Source organism: Chiloscyllium punctatum, chromosome 6, assembly GCF_047496795.1.
Source record: "Chiloscyllium punctatum isolate Juve2018m chromosome 6, sChiPun1.3, whole genome shotgun sequence".
Lineage (NCBI taxonomy): Eukaryota > Metazoa > Chordata > Chondrichthyes > Orectolobiformes > Hemiscylliidae > Chiloscyllium > Chiloscyllium punctatum.
Window position 1 is genome coordinate 81,797,585 of NC_092744.1, and position 21,523 is coordinate 81,819,107.

General features: G+C 42.4%; 1 protein-coding gene and 1 long non-coding RNA gene across 3 annotated transcripts in view; one reads left to right on the forward strand and one right to left on the reverse strand.

The window, feature by feature from the left end:
- Positions 1 to 55: 55 nt before the first annotated feature.
- Positions 56 to 10,597, forward strand: LOC140479136 (uncharacterized). Of its 2 annotated transcripts, none has more exons than XR_011960950.1 (2): positions 56 to 907; positions 7,029 to 10,597. It is a non-coding gene; the product is annotated as an uncharacterized lncRNA (long non-coding RNA). The 2 variants fall into 2 exon arrangements; XR_011960949.1 differs by having other exon boundaries at positions 7,032 to 10,597.
- Positions 8,860 to 21,523, reverse strand: part of LOC140479135 (single-pass membrane and coiled-coil domain-containing protein 1-like) — a 60,574-nt gene continuing 47,910 nt past the window's right edge. Inside the window, exon 4 of the mRNA XM_072573087.1 lies at positions 8,860 to 9,307. Within this exon, the coding sequence (XP_072429188.1) occupies positions 8,860 to 9,307 (448 nt within the window). The remainder of the gene's footprint in view (positions 9,308 to 21,523) is intronic.

Here is a 21,523-nt window from a genome sequence, read left to right on the forward strand (position 1 = left end):
GCGGACTGAGGCTGCGCGCGATCCCCAACACCCGTCTTGCGGACTGAGGCTGCGCGCGATCCCCAACACCCGTCTTGCTGACTGCGGCTGCGCGCGATCCCCGACACCCGTCTTGCGGACTGAGGCTGCGCGCGGGCTCTCCCGCTCTCTCAACCGTCGTCCTGACCGGGGAACCGTGCGCAGTGTTTGTTGTTGTTGTTGTTGTTGTTGTTGTTGTTGTTTGCGCAGATCTCTCGCTGAAAGGCAGTGGATGCCGTTGAGGTCCAACATAAACGTTAAATGCTGGAAGCTCGCTCGGCCTGCCTGGCAGCACCGTGGAGAAAGGGGGGGGGGAGGGGGGTTGGCGGCTTCCATTCGTGACCTTTGGTCAGTAACCGACTCTGGAACGTTCCGTGTGCTCTCGCCAGTCCCGGTTACCAACTGTTGAGCTTCGCCCCGGATTGTCAGATCAGCTGTATGTGCTGTCATTCCTCAGATCATCTCCCTGAATTGACACTTGCCCCATGCGATACTGTTGGGTATCCTCCCTCCCCCTGGGGGAGTTGGTCGTCCCAGCACTGACTGTTCATTGTGGTGAACCACCTGGCCTTGGTCGTGAAAATACATCCACCTCGCTCAAAGGGAGAAAGTTTCAGGCCCAGCCACAGAGTGAGCAGATATTTCCTGGTCAGTAACTCGGGAATGTCGGGGTCTCTCCGGGTGTAACTATCCTCCTACTTCGTGGGTCCTGGAAGGTTCCCGCATGCTGCAAGAGGAACCCTGGTGATGGTTGGACCTGGAGTCAGTTAATGTGAAGCTGGAGAAGCACAGCGTCGGAGGGGCAAGAAAGTCAACATTTCAGGCCGGGAACCTTCACCCTTACTGTCACCAGAATGTCAAAGCTAGTTCATCTGCACATAAATAAGCAGTGAGTTATAGAGTCATAGAGCTGTGCAGACAGTGATTCAACTCGTCCATGCCGACCAGATATCAGAATTAATCTAGTCCCATTTGCCAGCATTTTGCCCACTTCCCTCTAAACCCTTTCTATCAATGTACCCAATCCAGATACCTTTTAAATGTTGTAATTGCACCAACCTCCTCCACCACCTTCTCTGGCAGCTAATTCCATACAGGCGCCGTCCTCTGCATGAAAAAAGTTGCCCCTTAGATCCCTTTTAAATCTTTCCCCTCTCACCTTAAACCTATGCCCTCTAGTTTTGGACTCTCTCATCCAGGGGCAGAGTCCTTGTCTATTCACCCTATCCTTGCCCCTCGTGATTTTATAAACCTCTATAAGGTCACCCCTCAGGCTCTGGTGCTCCAGGGAAAAAGCCCTAGCATATTCAGCTTCTCCATACAGCTCAACCCCTCCAACCCTGGCAACATCCTTGTAAAGCTTTTCTGAACCTTCTCAAGTTTCACAATATCTTTCGTATAGCAGAGACACCAGAATTGCATGCAGTATTCCAAAAGTGGTCTAGCCAATGTCCCTTACGACATTTTGTAGGAAAAGTTCAGCCAGAAGCCAGATATACTGTTTTCGCATTTGCACTGGATTGTCAGATCACCTGTTTGTGCTGTCATTCCTCAAATCATCTCCCTGAATGAACTTGCCCCATACAATACTGTGGGTGTCTTCCCTCCCCTGGGGAGTTGGTCGCCCCAGCATTGACTTTCATTATGGTGAACCACCTTGCTATAGTCCTAGTCACGAAAATACATCCACGTCGCTCATAAGGAGAAAGTTTCAGGCCCAACAACAGTGAGCAGATAAGGTATGACAGGCAAGTGAGTTGCTAGCAGTTGGTGCACTGAAACAAATTGGCGCTGCAATTTAATCTCTGCTGCATAGTGTACATAGAACATAAAAACATAGAACATTACAACGGAGTACAGGCCCTTAGGCCCTTGATGTTGCGCCAACCTATGAAATTAGTCTGATGCCCATCTAACTTACACCATTCCATTACTATCCATATGTATGTCCAGTGACCATTCGGTGAGTCTACTACTGTTGCAGGTGATTCTGCGCCCATACTACTCTCTGTAAAGCAACTACCCTGATATCTATCCTAAATTTATTACCCCCTCAATTTAAAGCAATGTCCCCTTCTGTTAGCCTTCACCCTCTGAGGAAAAATGCTCTCACTGTCCACCCTATATCAGCCTCTGATTATCTTATATGTCTCAAGTCACCTCTCAACCTTCTCTCCAACAAATACAATGTCAGGTCCCTCAGCCTTCCTTCATAATACCTTCCTTCCATACCAGGCAACATCCTAGTGAATCTCCTTTGAACCCTTTCCAAAGCTTCCATATCCTCCTTGTAATGCTGTGATCAGAACTATATGCAATAGTCCAGGTATGGCTTTACCAGTGTCTTGTACAGCTGAAGCATGACCTCATGGATCTGAAACTCAAACCCCCTACCAATAAATGCCAACACACCATATGTCTTCTCAACAACCCTATCAACCTGAGTAGCAAATTTCAGGGATTTATGCACCTGGACTCCGAGATCTCTTTGTTCATTTTCACTGCCAAGAATTTTACCATTAGGCCAGTTCTCTGCATTCCTGTTACTTCTTCTGAAGTGAACTACCTCACATGTTTCTGCATTAAACTCCATTTGCCACTTCTCAGCCTAGCTCTGCATCTTATCAATGTCCCTCTGTAACCCACAATATCCTTCGGCACCACCACAACTCTGCCTACCTTAGTGTCATTCGTAAATTTACTAACCCATCGTTCTATGCCAACATCCAGATCATTTATAAAAATGACAAACAGCAGTTGCCCCAAAACAGTTCGTTGCAGAACTCCTCCCTGGGTTTGCAGAGAATCCGAGGATAAATCCCATCTGGCCCAGGGGTCTTATCTATTTTCAGATCTTCCGAAATTGCTAAAATGTCCTCTTTGTCAACCTCAATCCCATCCAATCTAGTAGCTTGTATATCCGTATTCTCACTATATTGCCCTTTTCCAATGTGAGTACTGATGAAAAGTATTCAGTAAGCGCTTCTCCTATGTCCTCAGATTCCACATACAACTTTCCAATACTATCTTTGATTGGCCCTAATCTTACTCTAATCATTCTTTTATTCCTGATGTACCTATAGAAGGCTTGATCCTATCCGCCAACAACTTCTCATGTCCCCTCCTGACTCTTCTTAGCCCTCTCTTTAAATCTTTTCTGGCTAATGTATAACTCTCAAACCCCTTAACTGAGCCTTCATGCCTCATCCTTACATAAGCCTTCTTCTTTCTCTTGACAGGAGCTTCAACTTCTTTAGTAAACCATGGCCCCCTCTCTTGACAACTACCTCCCTGCCTGATAGGTATATATTTATCAAGGGCCTGCAGTAGTTGTTCCTTGAATAAGCTCCATATTTCAAGTGTTTCCATCCCCTACAGTTTCCTTCCCCATCCTATGCATCCTAAATCATGCCTAATTGCATCATAATTGCCTTTCCCCCAGTTATACCTCTTTCCTTGCACTATATACCCATCGCTATTGTAAACATAACCGAATTATGGTCACTATTGCAAAAGTGCTCACCTACCTCCAAATCAAACATCTGGCCGGTTTCATTCCCCAGTACCAAATCCAATATGGCATAGCCCCTTGTTGGCCTGTCTATATACTGTGTCAGAAATCCTTCCTGCACACATTGAACAAAAACTGACCCATCTGAAGTACTTGAACTATAGTATTCCCAGTCTATATTGGGGAAGTTAAAGTCCCCCATAACACCTACCCTGTTACTCCCATTTATATCGAAAATCACCTTTGCTATCTTTCCTTTACATCCCTGGAACAATTCAGAAGCCTACAAAAGACTCCCAACAGGGTGACCTCTCCTTTTATGTTTCTAACCTCAGTTCAAACTACCTCAGTGGATGAGTCCTCAAACATTATCTCAGTTACTGTAACATTACCCTTGATTAACAATGCCACCCCACCCCACCTTCCCTTTTTTACCATCTTCTCTGTTCTTACTGAAACATCTAAATCCCAGAATCTGCAACAACCATTTCTGTCCCATCTCTAGCCATATCTCTGAAATGGCCGCAACATCGAAATCCCCGGTACCAACCCATGCTGCAAGTTCACTCACCTTCACCCCGGAAGCTCCTGGCATTGAAGTACACACATTTGAAACCAACATCCTGATTGTCAGTGCCCTCTTGCAACCTTGTAAACCATCCCTGACCTCACTACCCTCAACATCCTGTACACTGGAACTACAATTCAGGTTCCCCTCCTCCTGCTGTGTTAGTTTAAACCCCGCCGAAAGAGCATTAGCAAATTTCCTCCCCAGGATATTGGTACCCCTCTGGTTCAGATGAAGACCATCCTATTTCTAGAGGTCCCACCTTCCCCAGAACGAGCTCCAATTATCCAAGAATCCAAAACCCTGCCTCCTGCACCATCTCTGCAGCCGCATGTTCAGCTCCACGCTCCCCCTGTTCCTCACTTCACCAGCACGTGGCATGGACAACAAACCAGATATAACAACTCTGTTTGTTCTAGCTCTAAGCTTCCATTCTAGCTCCCTGAATTTCTGCCTTAGATCCCCACCTTGCTTCCTACCTATGTCGTTGTTGCCTACGTGGACCATGACTTGGGGCTGCTCCCCCCTCTCCCTCAAGAATCCCAAAAACATGATCAGAGACACCCTGAACCGTGGCATCTGGGAGGCAACACAGCAATTGTGAGTCTCTGTCGTTCCCACAAAAACCTCCTATATCTTCCCCTAACTATGGAGTCCCCAATGACTAAAACTCTGCTCCTCTTCCTCATTCCCTTCTGAGCAACAGCGACAGACTCTGTGCCAGAGACGTGTGCCCCATTGCTTACCCCTGGTAAGTCATCCGCCCAACAGTATCTGAAGCAGTATACTTGTTGTTGAGGGGAACCACCACAAGAGATCCCTGCCCTGCCTTCATGTCCCATTTCCTACCCCTTACGGTAACCCATCTAACTTCTTCATGTGGCTGTGGAGCAACTCCCTCCCTGTAACTCCTCTCAATAACCCCCTCCACTTCCTGAATGATCCAAAGTTCATCCAGTTCCAGTTCCTTAACACGGTCCTCAAGAAGCTGGAGTTGGGTGCACTTCCCACAAGTGAAGTCAGCAGGGACACTAGAAGTCATCCTTACCTCCCACATACTGCAGGAGGAACATTCAACTGCCCTAACTTCCATTCCCACTATTCTAAATTCCCAAATAGACCGCATGATGAGGGCACATGTGTGGCTGCAGACAGACCCTTGCACTGAAGCAAAATTAGTAGTTCAGTTGTTTCAATCAATTGGCCTGATATTCACAGGAGCAATTTATTGTGTAATGAATTTGCATTCAAAAATGTGACAATATTACAAGACTGACCAAAACAAAACTTTGACAGCAAGTGTTTCATGGCTTTTTAGGCAAACAGAGTAAGATGAATATAGATCAGGATTGTAGCATAGTTCATTCATTCCACCAAGCTTGTCAGCACCTTCACCAGTACTAGACTTTTAAGATATTTCACAGAATGTGGATGTCACTAGGTATGCCAGCATTTATTGTCCATCCCTAATTATCTCCAAGAAGGTGGTGGTGAACCGCTGTAGTCCATGCGATTTAGGTACACACCACAGTGTAATTGGAAGTGAGTTCAATGATATTAACTCAGTGACAGCCAAAGGTTGGTTGATTGTAATTCCAGTGACAGTGATGTGTGCCTTGGAGGAGAACCTGCAGGTGATACTATACATCTGCTGCCCTTATCCTCTCAGACAGGGACTAACTATGTTGTCTCTAAGTTAAATTGATCTTAAATTCTGGATGTACACTTGAGGATTTGGTTCTTCATGACAAAGTATTCAGATGAGTTCAACTCATTGTAATAATTCATTTTAGTGTCCAAAGAGCCTTCCATTGCATGACTGTCCACAACTTTTTAACTCCTCCCCTCCCTGGCTCAGACTGCGAGGTAATTAAAATTACAGGCAAAAATTGATTGCAAAACACAAGAAAAGCATTTCACTGCCTCATAGCTCATTGAGGACATCCCAGATGCATCATGTGGACATCTTTGGCAGTTTGATGTGATTGCTAGGAAGCATCATGCTAATTGATTATTCTATTTACATGTGATTCCACTGAACAGGGAAGAGGCAACATCAATCTTAGTTTACATTTTTGAGGCACACTGATTCTCTGATGTCATTCTGAAAGCATTTCACTGTGGCTCTTCTTTATTGATGTCAACAGTGGATTAATGGTAGCAGTCAAAAAGTGTGGCCTGGAAAAGCATAGCCGGTCAAGCAGCATATGAGGAGTATGAGACATTGACTTGACTGCTCCTTGGATGCTGCCTGACTGGCTGTGGTTTTCCAGTGCCATACATGTTTACTCTGATTTCCAGCATATGCAGTCCTCACTTTCTTCTAGTTGATTAAGGGCAGCACAGTGGCTCAGTGGTTAACACTGTTGCCTCACAGTACCAGGGACCTGCTTTCGATTCCAGCTTCGGGTGACTGTGCAGTTTGCACATTCTCCCCACGTTTGCGTGGGTTTCCTCTAGGTGCTCTGATTTCCTCCCACAATCCAAAGATTGTCAGGTTGGGTGATTGGCAATGCTAAATTGCTCATAGTGTTCAGGGATGTATAGGTTAAGTGCATAAGTCAAGGGTAAATGTAGAGGAATGGGTCTTGGTGGGATACTCTTCGGAGGATCATGGTGGACTTGTTGGGCCAAAGGGCCTGTTTCCACACAGTAGGGATTCTACTTCTATTGGTATCAGTTTTGTTCCTGAATCAGAAAGTTCTTGGCTTGAGTCAAGGGCGAGTACCTCATTGTAAAATCCAGCCTGACACTCCAGTGCTGCACAGATCATTGGTGCAATCTTTTAGATTACACATGAAACTAGTATATAGATGCAAAAGGTAGCACATACCGTTATAATCCCATCAACCAGTGCCTAAATCATGATCTGAACATTTTAGTTTTTGTTGTGTGGTATAATCTGCTGTTAAAGCTTGTATTTTTTTTAAGTAGACCGTAATTGAAAATGAAACCGACAAAGGAATGTGCCACTTCCAGTTTCTCAAGAAGCTAAAACTGAATCTGAGATTGGAACCTAAAACATTTGAGGTGACTGGATCTGGATGAAAGCTATAAAAGTACTCAGAGCCAGCAGTCCTCGGGAGAAATTGATGAGTCCAGTGGTATCGTGTAGGTTGACTGAAGAAGTCAGTGGCGAGATCCAGAAGCTCAGAATAAACCTGCACTAATCTGTGTAACAAAAAAATCTTTAACCCAGTCTTCAATATATTCAATAACATACTGTTTACTCCTATGGGGTGGAGAATGCCAAAGATTAACAACCTGCTGAGAGAAGAAATTCCCCCTGTCCCAAAATAGGGGACTCCTTATTTTGAAACTGTGCTTTTGCAGATAGCCCCATGAGGAGAAAGATCATAAGACAACCTCTTCATCCCCAGAATCAACTTATTGAACATTCACTATTGAACTTATAGAGTATTCACTAAATTGTCTCCAGTGCAATTAAAAAGAGACCAAAACTATATTTAGTGTTCTAGATGCAATCTCACCAGACCCCTGTACAATTGTAGCAAGACTTTCTTATTTTTATAGTCCATGCACTTGCTACAAAGAACAACAATCCATTTGACTACCTATTACTTTCTGCACAAACATGCCAATTTTCAGTGACACATGCACAAGGATACCAAGATCCCCCGTACTCCAGCATTCTTCAGTCTCTTTCCAATTGAATAATATTCTGTTTTTTCCTTCTTCCTCCATTTTACATTTTTCCAGTCTATATCTATTCATCACCTCCTGAAATGTGTGTTCCTATCTATCGGGCTATTGCACACAATAATCCCTTCATGCAAGTCATTAATATAGATTGTAAAGAGTTGAGGCCCAACAATGATCCGTGTTCCATCACTGCAAAGGCTTTTTTGAAAAAAATGGATGTGCTTTAAAACTGCAGACTGAAATTAGAAACAATGTTTTGAAACCAAGGGACATAAAACATAAAGCAAGCTGTTTAATCACGGGTAACTAGCATTGAAATCCACTTCAGACAAACCACACCTGGGATAGTTTTAACTGTTTGCATGTTCTCAGGTGGTTCTCAGCAGACTGAATTTTATCATAAAAGAATACTGATACTGCAGGAAATCCAAAGCAAAAATGTTAAGTTAATGCTGGAAAGACTCAATAGTCAGTTGACAGAGTACATAATATTTCATCCGAGGAGCAGTAAAATTGACATTTCGGGCAGGAGCCCTTCATCAGGAATGAAGAGCTCCTGCCTGAAACATTGATTTTCCTGTTCCTTGGATGCTGCCGGACCTGCTGTACTTTTCCAGCACCACTCTAATCTTGACTCTAATATCTAACATCTGCAGTCCTCACTTTCGCCTACATTATGTTTCAGTTATAGAATCCTTTGTCACAACTGGAATATCTCATATATAAACATTTAGGCGCTGGTTGGAAATTTCCAAAGGACCTGTATATTCTCTGACTGAAGTCTTATATCACTACAGAGTCTTGAACTTCACACACCAAATTTTGGCATCCCTTCTGTCTGCAGTGTTGTGATTTTAATGTTTGTTTCATTCCTGGATTTTTTTTTGTCATATTGCAATGACAAACATCGAATGGATGTTTATCCATTCAACATTCAGTATGAGATACAAGGGGAATTTTACTACCAATATCAATATACCACCTTAGCTTGACTATTTTGCAACGAATCAATGACTTGATTTTATTAACTCAAAGCAAAGGGTATTAAATTGTGGAACATTGAGGTCAATCTCCAAATGTGGAGGTTTGAGATCTGTCTTCACTTGGGTCTTGGTTTGTTTCGTGTGCTTGCAGTGTTGACTTGTTGTTGATCAGTTGCCATCATACTACTTTCTTTGTCTGCTAACTGCACAAGATGGAGAAGACAGTGATGTAGAATGCGGCTGGGCACAGCTCTGTCTAAAACTTCTTTGATATTTAGGCTGTACCTTTTTCTTTCTATTAATGGGTAATACTCAGCATCTTTACAGTAGGTCACAAAGAATGCACATAGAGCCTTTATATCAGATTCATTCAGTCCAAATTCTGAGAGCACACTTGTCCATGTGGCTTCAAGCTCCGTATCCCAAATTTTCCTTCTCAAAATAGAAGACAGAGTGGGCAGAAAGCTGGCAAAACCTGGCTGTTTCTCCAACACACGAAGATGCAAAGACTGAAGAATATCAACAACATAACTGAAGAATATGTTGGCTTCCACATGTGTGAACCTATTAGGTAGAAATTAAAACACAGTAAGGTGTGATACTGGCAGATATAACGGAGTTTGGACCACCAATACAATTTAAAAATTCAGGCCATTAAAAAAATGGTTTGAAATATCAACCTTCATCTCTGGAAACTGAGCTTCAGATTCAGCTTGTGGAATATTAAGCACATAGGCTTAGCAATTTGATCATACGGTGTCTGGTTTTTTTGACACTAAATGCCCTCCTAACCCTACAACAGCGCAGATGAAAACCACACTTACTTTAGAAACTGAAAGTGCACTCCCTACTTGATTGCTATAGGCTGCACTGTTGGAGTAAGAAAATCCTACTGAAATTTATTTAGATGAGGACGTTGTTTTTAACTTCAAAGTTATTTTAAGGTTAGTTATTGCTTGGTTACTCCCAGCTCTGTTAACTTTTGACTTTCTCTCTGTGTGTATTTGTTGAAAGATAGTAACTGGTGTTATACTGTTGACACTCTCTGATAGTCTGGCTGCTGTCCTGAGTAGTTTCAAATTTCTTTGAGACTAGTAGGCAAAGGAGAGCAGCAGGAAAGAGGACAGTACAAGTGTAAATAGCTGCCACAAAAGAGGAGCAGAAGGAGGACATTATATGAAGGCCATATCTACAGTAACTCATCAAAGAGCATTTCCCCGCCTGACCTTCATTAAGGAGCAATATCTGAATGTCTTCACAAAGGAGCCATCAGAAAGCTGTGTCACCAACATCAGCTGCAGCTCAAGTCTCACATAGAAAGTGCAACCTGTGACTATCAAGAACACTCTGGCCTTTAACTGTACTGTCACTCGATCTTTCAGGCAGTACATTGCTGCTTCAGACAGGGCGGAGATGTTTTCAATGCTATGTCAACATATCTGCCAGCTCCTATCACAGTTTCTTGACCATTACTCCAAGGCTCTTGATGCCGTGATTAAGAATTTTGTATATGCAGCTGGAGGGTTCTTCCACTATTCCCACCATATTGGAAATAGCAACATCAGACACTTGTGCTCAAAAAGCACCTGTTATTTAAAAGTTGACTCCCAAAAATTTGGACAACTCTGTCAAAAACTACACAGCTTGGGAATTTGCAGAGGAGGTTTAACAGAATTGTAATAGGAATGAGGAATTTCACTTATGTGAGTTATGTGGTTTACCTCACTTGGACCAGAGTGGTCATGATTGTTTTCCTTGGAGCAGCAAAGGTTATAAGGGATGATTTTACAAAGGTATTCAAAATGATGAAGAATTATGATAAAGTAAACAAAGAGAAACTGTTTCAACTTGTCAGATTATTTCTTTGTGTCTCTAATTTTGTTCCCCCTAAGAATTTGTACTCAAGAAGCTGTACCCAGGTATCTTCATACCCGAAGATGGCGCTGTGAGTGCGCATGTAAACTTTTCACTGTACTCAGTTGAGTACATATGACAATAAAGCTAATTCTAATTCTAAGACGGTCAGTAAACTAAAGGTCACAGTATTAAATAAATATACAACAAATTGAAGGCAACTGGTACAGATCAAATTAAATATCATCATTGGCTAAAACTATCTATTGATAATTGGGATGCATTACTTAACTGGAACACATCACATGGAAATAGGTTAAAATGTGGTCCTGAGCAGAGAAGCTTCAGCCTGATGGAAAAGGACTTTAAATAATCTTTAGCTACAATATCTGTCATTTATAAGGAAGGCCTCAAGAAATTAACAGTTTCACACCAAAAAACTGTCCTGTAAGGTACAGCAGGTCTGGGCAGGAAGAACATGTTATATTCAGACAAAAGAACAGCACATCCCAAAAATAGGTGTGCCTTTTGAAAAGCATAAACATGGATTACAATGATTACGCTAGGGATACTTGTAACCAAGGTTTGATTTGGATTGTGTGGTGCTGAAAAAGCAAGTCAGACAGCATCCAACGAGCAGGAGAATCAGCATTTCGGGCAAAAGCCCTTCATCAGGAATGAGGCTGTGAGCCGAGGGGGTGGTGATATAAATAGGAGAGGGGTGGGACTGGGGGGGATGGTAGCTGAGAGTGCAATAGGTAGATGGAGGTGGGGGTAATGGTGATAGGTCAGAGAGGAGGGTGGGGAGGATCATTGAGAAGGAAGATGGACAGATAGGGTAGGTCATGAGAACAGTGCGAAGTTAGAAGGTTGCAACTGGGATAAGGTAGGGGGTGGGGAAATAAGGAATCTAGTGAAATCCACATTGATGCCGTGGGGTTGGAGAGTCCCGAGGCAGAAGATGAGGTCTTCTTCTTCCAGGTGTCAAGTGGTTCGGGAGTGGCAATGGAGGAGGCCCAGGACCTGCATGTCATAGAGTCATAGACGTGTATAGCATGGAAACAGACCCTTCGGTCCATCTCATATATGCTAACCAGCTATCTCAACCTAATCTAGTCCCATTTGCCAGCACTTGGCCCATATAGCTCTCAACCCTTCCTAATCATATACCCATCCAGATGCCTTTTAAATGTTGTAATTGTAGCAGCCTTCACCACTTCCTCTGGTAGCTCACTCCATACACGTACCACCCTCTGTGTGAAAACATTGCCCCCCTAGGTCCCTTTTATATCTTTCCCCTTTCACCGGAAACCTATGCCCTCTAGTTCTGTACTCCCACACAGCCCAGGGAAAAGACTTTGACTATTCATCCTATCTATGCCCCTCATGATTTTGTAAACCTCTATGAGGTCACCCCTCAGCCTTCGACACTCCATGGAAAACAGCCCGAGCCTATTCATCCTCTCCGTATAGCTTAAATCCTCCAACCCTGGCCACATCCTTATAAATCTTTTCTGAACCTTTTCAAGTTTCACAACATCCTTCCGATAGGAAGGAGACCAGATTGCACGCAATATTTCAAAAGTGGTCTCATCAACCACCTGTACAACTGCAATATGATCCCCCAACTCCTATGCTCAATACTCTGACCAATAAAGGAATGCATACCAAATGCCTTCTTCAATATCCTATCTACCTGCAACTCTACTTTCAAGGAACTGTGAACTTGCTCTCCAATGTCTCTTTGTTCAGCAATACTCCCTAGGACCTTATGATTAAGTGTATAAGTCCTGCTAAGATTTGCTTTCCCAAAATGCAGCACCTTACATTTATCTAAATTAAACTCCATCTGCCACTCTTCAGCCCATTGGCCCATCTGATCAAGATCCCATTGTAATCTGAGGTAACCTTCTTCGCTGTCTGCTGTACCTACAATTTTGGTGACATCTGCAAACATACGATACTTCCTATGCTCATATCCAAATCATTTACATAAATGACAAAAAGTAGAGGACCCAGCACCGATTCTTGTGGCACTCCACTGGTCACAGGCCTCCAATCTGAAAAAAAACCCTCCATCACCACCCTCTGTCTTCTACCATCGAGCGAGTTCTGTATCCAAATCGCTAGTTCTCCCTGTGTTCCATGCTAACCTTGCTAACCAGTCTCCCATGGGGAACCTTGTCAAATGCCTTACTGAAGTTCATACAGATCATGTCCACCATTCTGCCCTCATCAATCCTCTTTGTTACTTCTTCAAAAAACTCAATCAAGTTCATGAGACATTATTTCCCACACACAAAGCCATGTTGACTATCCCTAATCAGTCCTTGCCTTTCCAATTACATGTAAATCCTGTCCCTCAGGATTCCCTCCAATAATTTGCCCACCACCATCAGGCTCACTGGTTTATACTTCACTAGCTTGTCCTTACCACCTTTCTTAAATAATGGTATCACATTAGCCATCCTCCAGTCTTCTGACACCTGAACTGTAACTATTGATGATACAGATATCACTTCCCTAGTTTCCCACAGAGTTCTCGGGTACACCTGACCATGTCCTGGAGATTCATCTACCTTTATATGTTTTAAGACCTCCAGCACCTGCTCTTCTGTGATAGGAACTGTTTTCAAGACAACATTAATTATTTCCCCAAGTACTCTAAGTTCCATGTCCTCCACAGTTAATACTGATGCAGAATATTCATTTGGTATCACACCATCCTCCTGTGATTCCATACAAAAGGCCACCTTGATCTTCATACAAAAGGGGCCCTACTCTCTCCCGAGTTATTCTTTTGCCCTTAATGTCCTTATTGAATCTCTTTTGATTCTGATTAATTCTATTTGCCAAACCTATCTCATGTCCCCTTCCCCCCCCCCGACTTCCCTCTTAAATATACTCCTATTGCCCTTGTACTTCTCTAAGTACTCACATGATCCCAGATGTCTATACATGATATATGCCAACTTATTCTTGACCAAAGCCTCGTTTTCTCCAGTCATCTAGCATTCCCTGAACCTACCAGACTTTCTCTTCAAACTAACAGGAATATACTGTCTCTGAACTCTCATTCTATTTTTAAAGGCCTCCCACTTCCAAACCATCCCTTTACCTGCAAATAGCCTCCCCCAACCAACGTTCGAAGGTTCTGTCTAATACAGTCAAAACTGACCTTACTCCAATTTAGAAATTTAAATTTTTGATCTGTCCTATCCTTTTCCTTAACTATTTTACAACTAATAGAATTGTATTCACTTGCCCCAAAGTGACCTCAGTCACTTGACCTGCTTTATTTTCCAACATTGCTCCTTCCCTAGTACATACAAAAGTTTTTTTGTACACACTTAACATATTCCTCCCCATCCATGCCATTAACATTGTGATGATCCCAGTCTTTGTTTGTAAAGTTAAAATCCCCTACCATTACAACCCAGTTATTCTTACAGATATTTGACATCTCCTTATATGTTTGCTTCTCAATTTCTCACAGACTAATGGGAGGGGTAGATTGGGGGTGGGGGGGGGGGGGTGGGGATTGCTGGTGGCATGTCAGGGAGGTGAGTTATAATACAATCCCAACAAGGAATTCATCACTTTTTTATTTTTCAGTTCCACCCATATAACTTCACTGGATGATCTCCCAGGAATATCCTCCCAGGTACAATTGTAATGTTATCCCTCACCAAAAATACCACTCCCAACTCTCTCGCCTCCCATTCTGTCCTTCCTGCAGCATATATATCCTGGAACATTAAACTGCCAGTCCTGTCAATCCCTGAGCCATGTTTCAATAATAGCTATGATATCCCAATCCCATGTTCCCAACTATGCCTTACGTTAACCTGCCTTACTAGTCAGGCCTCTTGCATTGAAGTAAATGCTGTTTAATTTGTCAGTCCTACCTCATTCTCCGCCAGGCGCTATTTTTGCCTTGACTATTTAACTTGTCCCCCATACCTACTTTTTCCCATACCCGTCAGTGCTACACTACCCTGCAAGGCCATCCCTACAGTATCCAAATGGCATACCTGTTTGAGATGGGGATAGCCAGAGGAGAGCCCTGCCATAGCTGGCTACCTGTCCTACCATTCCTAGCAGCCAACCATCTGTGGTTTTCTACCTTGCTGAAACTGCCATATCATAGCCCCTTGCTCTTGTAAACTCATCAATGCCTGTAACTGCTACTCCAACTGATCCATGCAGTCTGATAGACTTCGCAACCAACCACACTTCCCGCAGACATAGTCGCCAGGAACATTTAAGTTCTCCCCAATCTTCCACAGTTGACAGTTAGAGCACATCAACCTATCAAAAGTCACTTCTACCTCTTTAGCAATCTATACACCCAGAAATTGCCTAAAAACAAAGACACACACACCTTGTTCAAAAATGCAGCATTAGCATAGTTTTGCTGATCAAATACAGTTCTCTGGTGATAACTTAATACTGATCCTTAATACTAAAAGTCAGTCAAGAGTGTTATGAAGATGTGGGTGAACTTTACCTTTTAAGAGAGTTAAAAGCTAGCAGTGACAGCACCAAGTGTTCTCAATAAGACACAATGTAACGTGTGCTCCAGCTACTGGAGTAGCTGGTTGCCTGGAAACGACAACAAAACAAATTCGAATTTGGCCAATCAGTTTAAATTATACCCCAAAAAATACCAAATTCCAATCAAGTTTGAATTGAGTATATTGACAATCTTAAAAGCCAATGACACAATCTGATGCTCTGGGGTATAAGACCGGGGAAAATTGAACAGTTGGGAGGAGAACTGCCAAGCCCCAGCATGTAAACAGACTGCCTGAAAAAACAGCTCTCTTAATAGGTACCTTTTTCGATTAGTAATCTATGAAGCAGATTCCCTAAGAAGAAGAAAACAAGACACAGGAAAATCCGGATAGAAGAACCAAAAGCTTTCTGGTTTTGAGATAAGAAGTCTTGTTTTGTAATTCTTAATTGGGAGTTTTATTGGACTGTAGTATAGGAGGGAAGGTAACAGATAGGTTATAGTAAGGAATTGTAAATAGTTGTTAGTTAATTATTCTCTGTTATACTTTAAGAAATAAAGTTGTTAATTTTTACTTTAAATAGTTCTTGGCTACTCAAATTTTTACAGATTACTGCATGGGATAAATCTTGTCTGTGTTGATGGTTTTAAATTAAGCAGGAGGGTTTACCCCATGTCGTAACAGTTTGGGGCTTGAATTCGTGATTTGAACTGGTTTAGACACATTTGAATAGATTTGGAGGTATGAAAAATGCCAGCAGATTTAAAAACCTAAAACATGGGTGAGACAATTTGTTTAATTTTGGTGACTCATGGTTGATGAAATTAAAAATGAGACAAATGGTACTTTCATTGTGACAATGTGGGACACATTCACTCAGAAGGCTGAAAGTTGAGGGGAGCCCATATGACTTAGTGAAGCTTATAAGAATTGATCTGAAAAGGAAACTCAAAAGGTAAATGCCATGAATCAGATTGTCATGTTAACCTTAACCAAAAGACTGTAAGTAGATGCTGCTGTGTGTGCTGAAGTATGCAGAGTAGCTGAGAGCTAAGAAAGGGTTTTTATCGAAAGGGAAAACGATCCCTTTTACTTCAAGGAAGTATCCAAGATCATAACTGTATTAAGAGATATAGGGCCTACTCAACACTTGCTGGAGAAGGATTTAATATTCACTCCAGAGAATTCAGCAAAAGCCAAACTGTTGGACAATGGAATGATTGGAGAGTATTTCCCAGCTAAGTGTGGCTTGTTATCTGCACTAATGGAAGTCAGGGTAGTTAGGAAATTATCTGTGGATGGAGTTAATTTACTTCTGGGGGATGATTAGGCAGAATTAAAAGTTACAGCTTTCTACATAATCATGAAAAGTCCAGTTGAGGCTAAAAAGATGGAACAAGAATAGGTTTGGGGTATTTTTCCATTGTGATCAAAGTAATAACTAAACAAAGTCCATTAGCAGAGGCCAGAGTGAAATCACAATCAGATATTCTGCGAGCTGAAACTATTTAAGAATGAGGATAACTTCGAAGAGGTGTTTAGAATGTCTTCAGTTGAGGCTCAAGAAGCAGGTCTAGAATAAATTATCAAAGATAACTCAGTCTGAAGCTGAAGGAGTTACAGAGTGTTATTCAGTTATAAACTGATGAGGAAGTAAAGATATCCTCTCAGATCTGTGGATGAAAAGTGGACAGTTGTTTGACAAACAGTGGTACACCCCAGATAGCGTAAAGAAATATTGTGAGAAGCATATGAAATTCCTATGTTAGGACATAAAGGAAAATGGAATTTGCAAGCATCAATAAACAGGTATTTTACATGTTCAAGACCCAGTGCAGTCCTGTAAAACAAATCATACTTGTTAGCTGGTATGAAATCCTCTAACGTGTAATCAAACCAGCATCTTTGGTACCCATACCAGCTTTTGATGCGCCATTCAGTCAAATGTTAGTACAGCAAACTTTGTTTTAACCAGCACCTTATGAACCAGCACTCAAGATAAACAGGCAAAAATTATATACCTGAAATACTGGAAGTTTACTGTATTGCATTATTCTAATCTTGACGATGTCCAAATAGTCAATTAAGGGTGAGTGAGAGGGCTCACTGCCAGTAAGTTTTATTTAAGGCAAAGTTGCATTATTACTTAAGTGATAAATGCTGTAAATAAAGTATAACAGTGATGCGTATACCCCCTGCATTACATTTCTATTACTTAGTGTCAGTTTGAATTCATTATGTGGACCTCTTGATCAACCAGAACATTTAATCAACCAACACACCTCTGATCCCCTTGGTGCTAGTGTGATGATGCTGTGACTGTAAGACAATAGACAATAGGTGCAGGAGTAGGCCACTCGGCTCTTCAAGTCAGCACCACCATTCATTATGATTGCGGCTGATCATCCACAACAAGTATCCTGTTCCTGCCTTATCCCCATAAACCTTGATTCCACTATCTTTAAGAACTTTATCCATCTCTTTCTTTAAAGTATCCAGAGACTTGGCCTCCACTGCCTTCTGGGGCAGAGCATTCCATATATCCACCACTCTCTGGGTGAAGAAGTTTTTTCTCAACTCTGTTCTAAATGGCCTACCCTTTAATTTTAAACTGTGTCCTCTGGTTCTGGCTTCACCCATCAGTGGAAACATGCTTCCTGCCTCCTGAGTATCCAATCCTTTAATAATCTTATACGTCACAATCAAATCTCCTTTCATCCTTCTGAACTCACCACCCTTCAGGCACTCTGCCTGTATTCCTGATGAAGGGCTTTTGCCCGAAACGTCAATTTTCCTGCTCCTTGAATGCTGCCTGAACTGCTGTGCTTTTCCAGCACCACTCTAATCCAGAATCTGGTTTCCAGCATCTGCAGTCATTGTTTTTAGTCAAGTGTATACAAGCCCAGTCACTCCAATCTTTCAACATATGATAGTCCTGCCATTCTGGGAATTGACCTTGTGAACCTAAGAGGTTATTGTGTTCTTTTTTTTCTAAAGAGAGATTCTCTAAGAGAGTAAAAGCTTGTGAGGCCTTGAGATTTTTTTATAAACTGGAACAATAGAAGCAGGCTGAACAAGTATGGCCAAACTCCCACAGAACCTGGATCTTTAGATTTCAGCAGTTGCTGTTGGCTTCTTGAAGAAATTAAAGCTATTTTTCCCCTCATTTGGTTATAGTCAAAAGCTGGTGATCCTCTGCCTGCTACAGAGTTCCATATGAGACCATTTGTTTTCTGAATTTGTCTTTTATCAAGGGTGTGTTTATGGGATGTTACTACATTGGAACAGTTAATTAGTCAAAGTTACTGTATTATTCCAAGTCATTTGTTATGAAGATGTGGGTGTATTGTACCTTTAAGAGAGTTAAAAGTGAGCAGAACTACCTGACAGCACCAAGTGTTCCGAATAAGATAACAATGTAACACTCGGTCAAAAGTTAGATTCGCTGGGTTGCCTGGAAACAACAAAACAGATTTGAATTAAGCCAATCAGTTTAAATTGTACCCTGAAAAATATAAAACTCCAATCAAGTTTGAATTTAGTATATTGACAACCTTAAAAGCCAATGCTTTTGGTCAGGGTGGGGGGGAGGTGGTACAAGACTGGGGAAAATTGAACAGTTGGGAGGAGAACTGCCACGCCAACAAAATCTGCAATACCTCTATCGATCAGTAATCTGTGAAGCAGAAATCCCTGAGAAGAAAAGAAGATTCCACATCTAGCTGTGTTTTTGAAAAGTTGAATTTTGGTCAATCTTAATTGGGGGTTTTATCAGACTAGTATTATAGAAGGGAAAGTAAAAGATAGGTTAGTGGAAGGAGTTGTAAATAGTTGTTTGTTAATTATTCTCTGTTTTACTTTAAGTAAGGTTGTTACTTTTACTTTAACTAGTTCTTGGCCTCTCGAATTTTCACAGATTACTGCACAGGATAAATTATTTCTGGTTTAAATTAAGCAGGAGGATTTACCCCATGATGTAACAATTTGGGGGCTCATCATCAGGATTTGAACTGGTTTAGACAGATTTGAATCGATTTAGGGGTACGAAAAATCCCAGCGGATTTAAACACTTGCATGTTAGTGTCCTAGATCTTTAAATAAAACATAGGTTGGACAATTTATTTGCTTTCAGTGACTTGTGATTGATTAAATTAAAGTGAGAGAAATGGCTCTTAAAATTGCTAAAGAGGTTCTGGATTTGAAAATGATTCTCAAATTTGCCAAGAAAGTTTTGAAGAAAAGAAAAAGGCCATATGTTTAGAATTAGCAAATAAGTTACCAAGGACAAAAGTAAAACTGAAATTGTACATGGGTTACTCAAACACTTTGGTGTGTCAGAGAAACAGACAAGTGCAGTAGAGGTAGAGAAACTTAAATTACAGTTGAGGAAAATGGAGTTAGAAAATAAACAAAAAGAGAGAGAAAAGGAAAGAGAGAGATAAGAGAGAGAGGAAAAAGAGAGAGAGAGGTTCTTAGCTAAGTAAAGAGAGAGAGAAGAAAGGGAGAGAGAAAGAGAGAGAGAATTTGAACTTGAGAAGTTGCAACTTAGTCAGCAAAGTCAAGTTAACAGGATGGAAATTAAAGGAGAAGGCAGTGGGGGATCCAAGATGGCAGCAATCTAGGAGGATAGCGTTGCAGAGCTACGCACTACAGCACAAGCAGGATGAATTTTTAACTCATCCAACCCAGATCATCGTGATGTCCTGGGACTGTAGAAAGGTTGTGGAGTCCCGGGAAACAGTGATAAGTTGACTTACCTGCGCTTCTGCCATCCAGAAATGCCAAAGAAGGGAGGAGGAGCATCCGAGGCCAAGTCCGCAGCCCAGTCTGCAGGTTCCTTGGACTCAATTACCTACCAGGCCCTGGTGAACGAGCTCGCGAAATCATGCGAGATGCTAGGTAAGCAGATAGAGGAGAAGCTGGCACCGAATCTCTTCCATGCTGCAGAAGTGTGAACAGCAACTGGGGGACCTGGAAAAGAGGACGGACGAGGTTGAACACAGAGTCACAGTGGTGGAAGCTGATGCCAGTTCCTCCAAGGATAGGATCCAAGCCTTGGAGATGCAGGTCCATAGTTTGTGTGACCAAGTGGATGATCTTGAGAACCGGGGCAGGAGAAAAAATATTCTGATCGTCAGTCTACCTGAGGGTAAGCAAGGTGAACGGCCTGCGGAATTTATTGAGGACTGGTTGCCAAAATTCCTTAACTTGGAGGCTGGCATGAGAGGCTTGAAGATCTAGAGGGCACACCAGATCACAGCATGGAGATCAGGTCTGGGTCAATGTTCTCGTCCTCTCCTGGTGCGGTTTCATCACTACAGAGATAAGGAGAGAATTGTGGAAGCTCCCAGAATCAAGGGAAAGGATTCGAAGGCCCTAATTTACGAGGGCTCTAAGATCATGTTCTTCCAGGACTTCTCAGCAGCAGTGATCCAGAAAATAAAATCTTACGATGGTGTCAAGAGAAGATTGAGGGAGCTTGGGATTCAGTACTCCCTGAGGTATCCGGCGGTACTTCGGTAAACCATAGATGGATTTGCACATCTCTTTGACACGTTGGAGAAGGCAAGAGACTTGTGGACAAATTAACCTAATCTGAACAATTTTGTATGTGCAAATAGTAGAGTTGTTTGGGTATGTCTTTTTTTAAAAAAAGAAAACAGAGGAAGTCCAGTTAGAGCTTTCTTTCCCTTTTTTTCTATTGGTAATAATTTGGTTGAAACTGTGTTTGACAGCAGTTGAGATGTGGACTTTCAATTTCTAAGTTAAGTTATATCAAGGGGTGGGGGTGGTATTTACCCCTTTTTTCTTTAAAAATAATTTCTTTATTCAAATTGCTATTTCGTGGTGTATTTACTTTCTTTTCTGCTTGTGTTTGCAGTGTGGCTCTAGCTAGGAGGAGGGAAAATGGTTGGGATGGCTAGATGAAAGTGAGAACACTGCCATTTCCGCAATCTCCAAACAGACCCCACCACCAGGGATATATTTCCCTCCTCACACCTATCAGTGTTCCGAAAAGACCACTCCCTCCGCAACTCCCTCATCAGGTCCACACCCCCAACCAACCCAACCTCCGCTCCCTGCACCTTCCCCTGCAACCCCAAGAAGTGCAAAACTTGCGCCCACACCTCCCCCCCCACTTCCCTCCAAGGCCTCAATGGATCCTTCCATATCCTTCGCAAATTTACCTACACCTCCACACACATCATTTACTGTATCCGCTGCATTGGGGAGACAGGCCGCCTACTTGCGGAACGTTTCAGGGAACACCTCTGGGACACCCGGACCAACCAACCCAAACATCCCGTGGCTGGACACTTTAACTCCCCCTCCCACTTCTCCAAGGACATGCAGGTCCTTGGCCACCTCCATCGCCAGACCCTGGCCACACGACGCCTGGAGGAAGAAC